This window comes from Tenrec ecaudatus, chromosome 5, assembly GCF_050624435.1.
Source record: "Tenrec ecaudatus isolate mTenEca1 chromosome 5, mTenEca1.hap1, whole genome shotgun sequence".
In the NCBI taxonomy this organism is placed as follows: domain Eukaryota; kingdom Metazoa; phylum Chordata; class Mammalia; order Afrosoricida; family Tenrecidae; genus Tenrec; species Tenrec ecaudatus.
The window spans coordinates 20539982-20552284 of NC_134534.1; the positions used below are offsets into that span (position 1 = coordinate 20539982).

General features: G+C 41.6%; 1 protein-coding gene across 1 annotated transcript in view; it reads left to right on the top strand.

Annotated features, from left to right (window-relative positions):
* Nucleotides 1-12303, top strand: part of SAMD12 (sterile alpha motif domain containing 12) — a 272160-nt gene that overhangs the window by 61852 nt on the left and 198005 nt on the right. Inside the window, exon 3 of the mRNA XM_075550542.1 lies at nucleotides 11658-11836. Coding sequence (XP_075406657.1) covers nucleotides 11658-11836 — 179 coding nt within the window. The remainder of the gene's footprint in view (nucleotides 1-11657; nucleotides 11837-12303) is intronic.

The following is a 12303-nucleotide window of genomic DNA, read 5'->3' on the forward strand; positions in this document are numbered from 1 at the left end:
CTGTTGTCTGACCCCCTGGGAGGGGGTAATATGTAGATCATAGTGATAAGCTCCCCCTTTCTCCCCCATATTCCCCTTACTCTCCTGGAAAACAGATGTCTTTAGCACCTCAAACTAGATCTTGCTCAGATATGTTATAGCTAGTTAATATGAGTTTATTTGGGGGCAAATTTTGTAACCCATGCATATTTTTTCATAATATACACTTCCCTTTAACTTTGTGAATTCTCTTTGTATAGCATTGGTTAAATTTCTCCCTACTGAAGGTGGGGGAGAAAAGGAAACAGATTACAAGGATCTACATATAACCTCCTCCCTGGGGGACGGACAACAGAAAAGTGGGTGAGGGGAGATGTCGCACAGTGGAAGATATGACAAAATAATAGTAATTTATAAATAATCAAGGGTTCATGAGGAAGGGGGTGCGGAGAGGGAGAGGAAAATGAGGAGCTGATACCAAGGGCTCAAGTAGAAAGCAAATGTTTTGAGAATGGTGATGGCAACAAATGTACAAATATGCATGACACAATGGATATATGTGTGGATTGTGATAAGAGTTGTATGAGCCCCTAGTAAAGTGATAAAAATAAATAAAAAAGAAAATTGGGGTCCAAATAGACAGATTCCTTAAACTATAGGAATTTTACAAAAGGCACAGCCATTGTGCAGTGTACCTGGAATAAATAAGCAAACCAAAGTGGGGGAGAGGGAATTTCTCCCTACTGAACACATTTATTGATCTTCTAATGTTCAATGAAACCAAACTACTCTACTGATAGTTCAGATTCTACATGCTCACTGATATAGTTAAAGTTTATTGTGCCAACCTGACCAATAAACACATGTGGTGTTAATTGAAGGGTGGAGATATAAATGACTTGGTGAGACTCGCCTTTCTAGTTCTCGGGTCTCTTGCTTTCTGGTGGTTGGATGAGGGTGCAGCTGCTTTAGCTAGTTCCCTGCTTCCACTGGCAAGGCTCACTTTCTGCAACACATCCCTGAGGAGAACCTGCATGGACCTACCCCAATGCAGCCCTGGGCGTGGGAGCAGCCATGTGGAGACCCCTGCCAGTACTGAGATGCTTACACATTCACTGATTCAGCTTCCCTCCTGCAGTCGGCGTCATACTGCGTGTTTTGTGAGATGTAGGAGGACTTTGTGAATTGCTGCTGGACATATGGGTTAATGTTGGACTCGTGGGCTTGGGCAACAATGGGTTGGGATGTTTTCTTGATGTGCACTTAACCTTTATATAAGCCTCTGTCTTATGCATGAGTTCCTGTGGATTTGTTTCTCTAAACGTATCCAGACTAACACACTCACTGTAATCTGAACTCAGATTATTCTCCTATCTCGTTTCCGTGATTCCTTTTGGTATACTGTGGATTCCAAATTACTTGCTCTTCCTTGATAGATGAGCCAACATTTCCTTGCCTGTATCTGCTCCCAAATCTTCTTCTACTTGGACACCCTTCCCCTGATCTAAGGATGTAAATCTGACCTTTTCCCCAAAGTCTGTTTGAAATAGCAGCTTCCTATGAGGTCTCTGATTATTTTGTCTTGGAAGTAATTGCTTTCTTTCTTTTTTTGACAAGTTGTCATAATTACTTTATTCACAACATTTGTCCTTGCCCTGCCTCACCCCCCTATCGTTAGCCACATCACTTTCTTCCTGTTCATCGTTGATCCCGGTATAAAGTCCTCAAGCCTTCAGCTTTCATAACAAGTACTATTCTTCCCCCAAAGGAGACACTTACTTTGTATAACCTTTGCTAGTATTAAAAGTTATATGCACGGTACACAAACACACACAATTTCTTCTTGAATGTCATAAATTATGGGTAGTTAATACTAAACAAGACAAGGGAGATAAAACTGAATAAAGACTAGGCCTCTCACAAATTTAAACAGATGTCCCACGAGACCACTGTTATAGAAACAAACAAGTTTAGGACTTTCATGCCAAAGGGAACAGACTTTGGAGTTTGCCACGGTGGGCAAGGAGGACAAGGGAGGGAAGATAAAGCAATGGCCTTGCCTTTGGATGCGTGCTAACCTGGCTGCAGTGGAAGATTGCTACAAGAGGGAGAAGAGGGATCAGGGAACTAGATGCGGAATACACCACTGGCGGGTTTGATGAGTGATTTAAACTGTTGAATGCAAAGTTGACGATCTGAAATAGAAACTCCCACTTAATTTACAATTAAAACACAAGAATAGGCCTTTCCAGGGGAAATTTTGGGTCCATAGAAACCTTACATGGTGGTCTGTTTTCTCTCATTTCAAAACGATGAGAGCTTTATTACCCACCTGCCTCTTTGCAGGATAGGTGTTGCGGGCCAATTGCTTTAGTAGACAGTGAACTTTATCTCAGCTGCTTGGTTTCTGGATTCCAATGCACTGCTTGCTCCCCTAGGGATAATCTTAGGTCTCTGAAGTTTGTGGCAGGAAAATAACTGTGATTTGTGACACAGAAGTCACCAGGTTGGGGAATAGGTTGTTCAATGGTGTACAGTTGTGTAAAATGACTAATCAGGAAGTCATTTATTTCTATAAATAAAAGCATCTCTGAAAAGATGTATGACAGAGCCCAGGCAGATTTCAAACGCTACTCATCCTCAAAGAGCTAAAATGTTTACAAGATTATCTAACCAGAACGTTAGTTTAATTTTTATTTATAAGCCAGGAACTGTAGAGATGGTGATTGAGATCACTCAAAATCCAATTAAATATATATAGAAAAGAAAATAAATTCCTAAAGGAATTTCTGACATCAAGTTTGTTTTTTCTCACTATTAAAAAAATAGATGATAGCTGGAAAACAGAAAAAATGGATTTTAGCCTTGGGAAGTGAGATGGTGAGGACTTTTCAGTTACTCTTCTGAGTCAGACTTTCTTCAACAGTGAACATGCGCAGTCTTCTGCACCCCACAAGCCTCCTGCGGCTCTGGATGGAGCACTTGATGCATGTCTCCTGTGACTCAGGACATACACTTAATTACCTCGAAGTAATTCAGAGAGCCACATGTGACTACTGGATTTCAAAGGAACGGCCAGTGTTCACTAGGGCGATTGGGGTGCTATTATTGCCGTCAACATCGATGATATCTTAAGTTTCCATAGGAAGTTTGAAAAGTTTTTAAAGAAATCCTATTTTTTAATTCCACATGACAAAGGAGATCTTTTTATGAGGACTTAATCCAGACATCGTATCATTCAGTAGTTCAGTCATATCAAGCAGTGTTGTACAGTCGCAACCCCAATCATTTTCAAAATATTTTCTTCCTCCTTGTACTCCTTGATGTCAGTACTCCCCTGCCTCTGCCCCTCCCGCCCCTTCCCTCACCCTCCCCTACTCTACCCTCAGGAACCCTGTTCTAGTTATTGTCTCTGTAGTGTTACTCAATCTGGGTTTCATATCAAAAGAGGCTTTTATTTTTAACAAGTTGAATTCCTATCAAGGGCTCTATTGAACTCTGAGCTATGTCTAACTTTCAGGTCACCACAAGGTTTTAAAATGCTATCAATCCAGAAATTAGAATCTGTCCATTTCCTTCATCATTTTATCTCTTCTGTTAGACAAACAAATTTTTATTTTATGCACACACACGAATACACATTTCTGAAGATCAAGTGAAAGAAGGGAGAGGGTCCCATTGAACCAGATGCTCCTTGAGTCTAGAGTGTTGCCATGAACAGAGAGGATGAACAAGAAAAAGCCGGTACTACAATCATCTCACTCCACCCTTCAGGAAAGGGAATGCGCTCGTTCATCAAGAGCAGGAACCCACCAGCGTGTTTCACGTCTCTAGACGCTGATTTGTCTGCCTTTTCTCTTTATCTTAGTTGCCAGGAAAATCCCTTCCAGACAATTTTACGTGTCACTTTTTTTTCTTGGAAACCTTTATCTGTTCCCTTTACCTTCCTTAGCAACATTGATCACTTTACCCTCTTACTTATTTTACTGGATTGATGTGTGGATGTCTGGAGCAGATGTAAATATAAAGGGTCAAGATATTTAATTTTAAATAAATCCAATCATTAAGTTCATATAAATATAAACAGAAGAAGCAATAATTATATTAATAATTATACAATGATTATGTTGCCAGATACTAGTTAAGCACTTAGATACATTTTCATTTATTTTTTCTGAAGCAGTGTAAAGAAGTCGTGATCATCCTAACTTGATAGATCAGATAACATTAAGTGCAACGGCCTATTTCCCCTGGCTGCATACCTAGTCAGCAGTAGCACGATTGGACAGTCCCAGAGCTCTTAGTTTTGCCTCCTAAGCAAAATTAAGGAAAATAGTCATATTCTTCCAACTTGCTTATCGTGGTGGGATATTTGATATTTGATGAGAAGCAGTTCTGGTTTTTGCTCTTCCTTCATGACTTTCTTGGTGACTTGAGACAGGTTCCTTAGCTTCTCGAAGCCTATGCTTCCTGGCAATACCTATCTTACAGGAATACACATGGTAAAGAAGAATGGGCTTCTGGAGACAGATTTCTGGACTTCTTCCTCCACCTTTTTCTGAAGTACCAGAGTACAATATATATAAAGACCTTCAAATGATGCGGCTCACCTTGTCTACATTAAAGTATCCCTACTGGCACTGTCAGGTAAGCAATGGACCGCTGACCACAAGGTTGGCAGTTCAAACCCACCAGCCACTCCACAGATGAAAGATGAGGACATCTGCTTCCCCTAGAGATTTAGTGCCTTGGAAAACTTCTATGAAATTGCTGTGAGTTGGAATTTGCAGTGGGCCAGTGACCACATGAGCAGGGTTGGTCAGAGGACACAGCTGTTCTGTAGGAAGCAAGTGTACAAGGTGCAAGTATTTCCTTTTTATTGATGGCCCCACACCCCTGTTTATATATTTTAACAAGTGTTGTTCTTCTTGCTCGTCTACCGAATTTCACTTGGTTTGGGATTTTTCTCTTAGTAGTGACAATTTTTTAGTTTATACTACATTTATCCTTGTGAACTACATGGCTTCTACTTTATTTCTTTAAGTTGATTAAATTGCTTGTGGCGAGTCATCCCTCTCGCTGATGGAGGAAGAAAGGGGACCAGATGGATGGTTGCTGTTTGCTGAGCACGTGGCCGGCGTCAACTGTTTGATCCATCTCACTCTGTCAATCACGACACATGGACAAACAGGACCCCCTCGATGCCCATTCCTGAATGAATGTAGCAAGAAAGACAGAGACGTTGGACTCATATTCTCACGTTGCTCTGTCCTGGGGAGCGAAAGAAGAGTGTTGATGAAAAGAAATAATTCAAGAATCATTTGTAAAGTTAGAAGAACACTGCCCATGCAGATCAGGGAAGGAGGCATTAGGTATGCAGCTCCCTTCTGCCGGGGCAAAGATTCACAGAAGAATTCAGGGTGGGATCAGTGGCTGCTCCTGGTACCAAGGTGGTCCCTCTCAATTCGGAGACCAGATCGTCCTTAAGGGACATTGGAGCTATTATTCTCACAGCATCTTTATTCGGGGCAAAATCAGAAGACGGGAACAGTCCGCCTGAAGAAGGCTTCCTCCTCTGTTTAGATACAGGAGGAGCATGGCTTGCTGGTGAGTTTGCGGCCAGAAACTTGTCCTTCAGTGAAGGACAGGCATCGATGCAGGGACCCCAGTGCACTCCTTCACCTGTCCTGTGTCACCATGAGGAGAGAACATGAGCCTGGCACTTCTGAGTAGTCTGCCTCTGTCGCCTAAGTCACATCCAAACGGGATTTGTCAGAGGTCGGCTTCATGTCCAGCAACCAAAGCGTTACATCTGCTTGTCAAGCAGGGGCCTGCTTTGAAGAGCACGATTCTAAAGGAATCTGGCTCTGCTGGGCCATGATGACTATTGCTACCCCACTTTATTTCTTCGAATAAAACAAAATTCATGTTTTAGTTGAAAATTATGGTAACAACAACCCCAAACTAGCAAATCTCAGAATTAAGAAAACATCTTTGAGTAGACAGAGAACGTTATACAGATGGAGGAAATGAGGCTAGGCGGAAGCTAATGTGCATGAGAACAATGTTTTGCCTATGCCAAAAAAGAGAGAGAGAGATGGCACCTTCAAAATGGCCTTGCAAGCCTGTTTAGAAATTTGTGCATTTGCCATGAAAGAGATAGCTGTTAAATTTTTTAAAGGGCAATATCTCTGGAATTGGTTTTGGTTTTTAACTCTTCCTTTGGAAGAATTCAATATGAAGGGTATTAAAATTAAATCAAAGCAAAAGCAGCGGCACGCCAGGTAAATAGCAGCAGTAGCCTGCAGTGTCAACTCAATAACTAGAAATCGGAGGCCCCGGAGTGGTCGTGGAGACCAGGGAAATGTGGAGAGGGCCCCACGGCTGACCTGTGGGCTGCTGAGCCCATTAAACTGAGTAAATAACTTTAGTGAAAACAAGAAAGGGTAGTGACAAGGACAGTGAAGTGAAAGCAAACGGGACACCTTTTACATGATGAGCAAAGAGATGGAGGTCACGCTGTATGAGGCCATTCGAAAGTTGCTGGATTTGTAAATACGAGGCCCAGAAATTCCAGGGAAAAGAAAGCAAAGCCTGTCAGAAATGGTGTGTTTTAAAAAAACAAATAAAAAAAACCAACCCAGAAGCCCAAATCCCAAAACCCTAAATCATCGACGTGGTTTGCAGCGGTGGAGGATTAAAATATTTGGCGGAACAGGCTACGTGTCTAGAAAGTCAAAGCTGCTCTGTCCCATGTTTGTGGATGCTGTGCGTTTTGAACACAAAGTGTTTGCTAGCAGTGAGAAGTGTCCTTTGCTTTCAGGCATGTTCCTGGAATGGGAAATGACTGCTGCTTCATTCAGTAGCTGAACCAATGTTTCTTAAATGCCTGTTGTGTGCCTGGTCCTTGACTCGACCATGTGGACTATGGAGTGATTTTGACCCATATTGATCCCATCTGTGTAAGTGGAACTGTGTTCTAAAGGGTTCTCAGTAGCTGCTTTTTTAAAAATATCATTTTATTGAGGCTCATAAAGCTCTTATCACAACGCTTCCATCCATCCATTGTGTCAAGCACATTTGTAAATATGTTCCCATTATCATTTTTAAAACATTTTCTTTCTAATTAAGCCCTTGGTATCAGCTCCTCATTTGCCCCTCCCGAGCCCGCCCTCCTTTATGAACCCTTGATAATTAATAAATTATTATTATTTGTTCATGTCTTATACTGACCGATGTTTCCCTTCACCCACTTTTCTGTTGTCCATCCCCGTGGGAGGGGGTTATATGTAGCTCATTACAATTGGTTCCCTCTTTCTCTCCCTACCTTCCCCTTCCCCTCCTGGTATCACTACTCTCATTACTGGTTATGAGGGGGTTATCTGTCCTAGGTTCCTTGTGTTTCCAGCTCTGATATGTACCTGTGTACATGTTCAGTAGCTTCTTTTTAAGAGTAGATTGCCAAACTTTACCTCCCAGAAACCTCTGGGTAGGACAGACCTCCAACTTTCTTCTTAGAACCTCATGGGCAAGTTGTTTGCATTCTCCTGATATCCTCTCATTTCCATCAATACTGTCACTACTAGTGGGGAAGATGGGAGCACTGATGGGTATTACTAGTAATTAATCTTTCTCAAGGAGCCTTGGTGACGTAGTGGTTGCATGTTGGGGTACTCACCAAATAAGTCAACAGTTCAAAACCACCAGCTGCTCCAAGAGAGAAAGAAGCGGCTTTCTACTCTCATAAGAAATATAGGAGATGGAAGGTCGCACTATAACTGATGGTGATGATGTACATACAACTCTTTTACAAAGCGACGTAACTATGGAAATGTATGATATGTGAATTTTATATCAATAAGCCATTGGGGGGAGGGGAGAGATTACATATCAAGAAAGCATCCCAGCCCAGAAAGAAAACCAAACAATAAAAATAATTGGATTCTCAGAAACCCACAAGGGTAGTTCTACTCTGTTCTATAGGATCACTATGAGTCAGCATCAACTGGATGCCAGTGAGGTGAGTGAGTGAGTGAGTGAGTGAGTGAGTGAGTGAGTGAGTGAGTGAGTTGAGTGAGCCTCTTGCTCACACAGGTTTTGACTAAAGTGAAGGGATTGGGATTGATTCCCCATTATCTATTCTAATCTCCTACTGTTGAGTAGCTAGCTGCTCTGTGGTTTAGGAAATTTGGCTAAAGGTCATTTGATCAATGAGTAAATACCACTTTCCACTGCCAGAGGCTTGGTTGGGTAACTGGTTGGCTGGCCAACAAGGGAAGAGGAGAGTTTGGAGGAGGGCTGGGAGAAGGAGAACCGCCGTCAGCCAAGTTCTCTCTACGGCTGAGTGAGAACCAGAAGGTTTTAGCTCTAGTTGCAACAAGAAGGCCTGGGATTCAGATGAAATGGATGCTTTAGATAGCAGAGTGGAAAGATGAGACAGGATTAAACAGACTGATGAGTGATGCAGTTGGGTTGCCAAATCAGCGAGCTCTTCTAATCCTGTACCGTTACTTAATTTCCTGTGATGAAAGCTAATCCTTTTCTTTACTGTGTCATCTACTCTGGGCTTTGCTGGTTGTAACTTGAAATTGTGTTCATCCTAAATGATTCAGTAGCTGTGAGGCTGAACTGACCGTGTCTGATCTGTTACCTTTTGAGCCTACTTTTCTTTATCTGTGAAATAAATATAGTATGTGTTACAGAATTTCTCATAATGATTATTTGAGATTCAGTTTGGATGGTAGGCTAAAACATGAACAAATGCATATTGAGTGCCTACTATGCACCATTTAAAAAAGCAAGCCCTGGTTTTTAAAGCTTGGAGCCTAGAAGATGAGAAATGTATTCTGTTCAGATAATTGCTATAGAAGATGATTTAAATAAGATTGCAGGAATGTCCTAGACATTTATACAATCATTTTGAAGGTCATTTTATATGAGGGGCTTCAAAAATTGTGGGAAAAAATTGCATTGTCTTTAAATTCCATCTTCACAGAAACTTTTTGAAGCCCCCTTGTATTGCTTCAGTACTTATTATCCAGGCAGATTATTTAACATATAAGACAAGAAAAAGGAAAGGTTTAAAGAAAGGTGTATCTGAGGAAGTGGACTTTAAACTAGAATCTGATGGGTAAGTAGGAGTGAGGCAAAGAATAAGAAAGAACATTCCAGGAAAAGAACCATCATGCATAAAGTCCATGAAGTGTGATAGGGGAGCTTGATGTATTCAAGAGGAAGAGGAAATAGCCTGAGTATCTTCCACAGAAGTTTAGATGCTGGGAAATATAGTTGTGAGAGAAGAGGCCAAACCATGCTGGCTTTGCTGTCCTGTTAAAGGCTTTTTTGACTTAAGTTATCTAAATACAAGAGGAAGTCACTGGAATGATTTAAGCAGAAGAGTCTTTTTTTTTTTTAAGGAATTTAGAAGCAACGTGAGGAAGAGTAGAGAACAGTTGAGCCAGGCAGTATTCTGTGTGAGAAGTGCGGGTACCATGGACAAGGTCCTGGCAGTGGAGGTAGAAAAAGGAGGATGGATTTGAGCAGTATTGGAATATACAGTCCATTGCCCTTGGTGTTAGATGAAAGGGGTACAGTGAATTATGAAGAGAGTGATATTAAGGATGAAACTGCTTAGTTTTGAACAGGCTAAGTTTGAGACAACTGTGATACATTGAAATTTTGATGTTGAGTAAAAGTTGTAGTTGTCTGCAGCATCTAAAACAAACCCATTGTACTGCTGCTGCTATTGTAGTAGTTAGTTAGTTAGTTAGTTAGTTAGTTAGTTAGTTAGCTGCTATCAATTCCATCTTTCCATCTCATGGCTACCATTTGTTGCAAAATAGGACAGCAATAGACTGTGACTTTTTGGAAGCAGATTATTAGGTGCCTCTGGGTAGATTCAAATCACCAAGTTTTGGTTATTAAATGAACACCTAATAATTTACACAAACCAACAGCTGCTAAGAGAGGCCTAGGCTAGAATAAAAAACGTACATTTTGCCAGCATATAGATTGTATCAGAAGTCTATGGTTAAGGAATTGAGAGAGGGCAGAATGAGAACACCTGACTTCAATTCTTCTAGGAAGTTCCCTCTCATTCTTCAGATGGAAAATATTATTTCAAAAGCCAAAGAAGAAAAGCGGAAAGGGCCATAACCTGGATGAGGTGCCAAGCTGAACAAAGGATTCAACATTTCAGATGCTGGCTGAAGGGGACAGTCTGAGAAGAGGAAAGGCTGAAGATGCTGGATAGGAAGAGGTTATTGATGAATCCTAGGAGGGCTGGAAGGGGATTTGAAGTTCTGCCCTTAATTGTTGAGACCAAAGGGGCAGGAGTGGGCTGCAGTTTTAAGTAAATTTGAAAGCTTGGAGCACAGGTGCCTTAAATAATTTACTGCCAGAGACATTAACACACATTCTCTCTCTCTCTCTCTCTCTCTCTCTCTTTCTCTCTCTCTCTCCCCCCGCCCCCCTCATAGGGGTCAACTAGCTGGAATGTGTGGTTTCCAGACATTTTGTGCTGTTTCTTTTTTCAGTACTTGACACACTCAAAAGCTTACTAAGTATTTTCTGAGTGAATAAGTATTTTCAGATAAAGGACTATAGATTTCATCTGCGGGTCTGACTTCACAGAACCCTCTGCTCCTGCCTGCCCTTTCCTTCCATGTAGCAGTGATAATTGTGATGTAGAATCGCTAGTTATTTTGTCTCCCGCTCTCGTTAGCTTGTGAGGTCTTTGAAGGCATCCTCTGCCTTACACACATGTGAATCCATGTTTCCAAGATCTGATAAAAGTGTGACACATACCAAGTGCTCATTCAGTATTTCTGAAATCAAGGCAAGAAAGTGACCTGGGCACTTTGCTTGTTGACTTTCTGGAGAAAGTAATGAACAATAACATCTGCTTCTTGTGGAAGTATTTTCAGAAGAAAGCTAAAACGTTTGCAGACACATACCTGAGAAAGCTTCATTAAGCAACCACCATCACAATGTCCCTGCTGGTTCTTCTCATCAAACACAGTCAATTCTGAAATAGTTTCGATAGGAAGTTATTAAGCATTCATCTTGTAGTTCTAATTTGGTTCCTACGACGTCTTTTCTTTTTCTAATTAAAAAAAAGACTGCATTGGCATAGTCAAATTCCTAGAACCATCAGGGGATAGTTCTAATTGGCTGGTACCATTGCTTACAAAATTGTCTTGGCCTTGATGGAGAAACACAGTTTATATTTTTAAAAAGAAGAAGAAGAAGAAGAAAGCATGGCCTTGAGTGGAAGGTTAAAGGATAGAGAAGACCAGAAGGGGCGGCCATGAGCGTTGTGTCAGTTGGAGACAGGGACATAAACTAAACCCCAGGGTTGAAATAATTGTATGTGTAGGAGCAGCAACCTAGTTGACAGATTTGGTATTCTCTGTCTGTGGGAATTAGTAACGTGCTCAAAGTCCAACAGCTTGGAACGGATGGTTTCCGAATTTTTACTTAAGACGTTCTGACTTCAAAGCTCCATGGTTTCCCACTGAACCACCCCGCAGCCTCGCAGCATTACTCCCTACCTCAACCACAGCCGTCACTCACAGACGCCAGGTTTGTCCACATATAGGCCTGACACAGGGTGTTCTGTCTTGTACACCATTCTCCTGTGATGTCTTTCTGAGTTGTCATTGTTTCTTTTTGTCTAGCTCTCCACTGCAGTTTGAGTCCACGGGGTCTCGATCACTCTGCCCATACCGAGAATATCAAATTGCAAATTGAAGGTGAAGGTGTTGAATCTCAATCCATTCAAAACAAGAATATCCAGAAGGTGCTAGACCACAAAGGAACCCCCACACGGCTGCAGGCAGACGCAGAGATGGCTAAGGTAAGTCCTACCCCGGTGACCTCTGGGGATTCCAAAGCAGCAACTCTGGTTTTCTGTGTGCTACAGAGACACAGGGGAGAGCTGCGAGCAAGCTCGATAATTGCCTTGTGTTTGTGGACCATGAGCTCTGCGTCTGAATGATAAGTGATAATAAATAAAAATATTGACTCCCTCCCCTTTGAAGTAAAACGGGAATGCATTTGTCGGCATGCTCATAGGATCAGGTTCTGATCTATGGGCCAAAACGAGGAACGATTACAATTTAAAACATAAAGATTTGTTTGTCAGGCTCAGATTGATCTCTTTCACCGTATAAAACTTTCTGAGCCTCAGTGTCTCATCCACCGAATCTCTCTCACTCATTGCCATCGAATTGATTCTGACTCTGAGCGACCCTATAGGGCAGAGTAGAATTGTTTCTGTGGGTTTCTGAAACTGTAATTCTCTATGGGAGTAGAAAGCCTCAT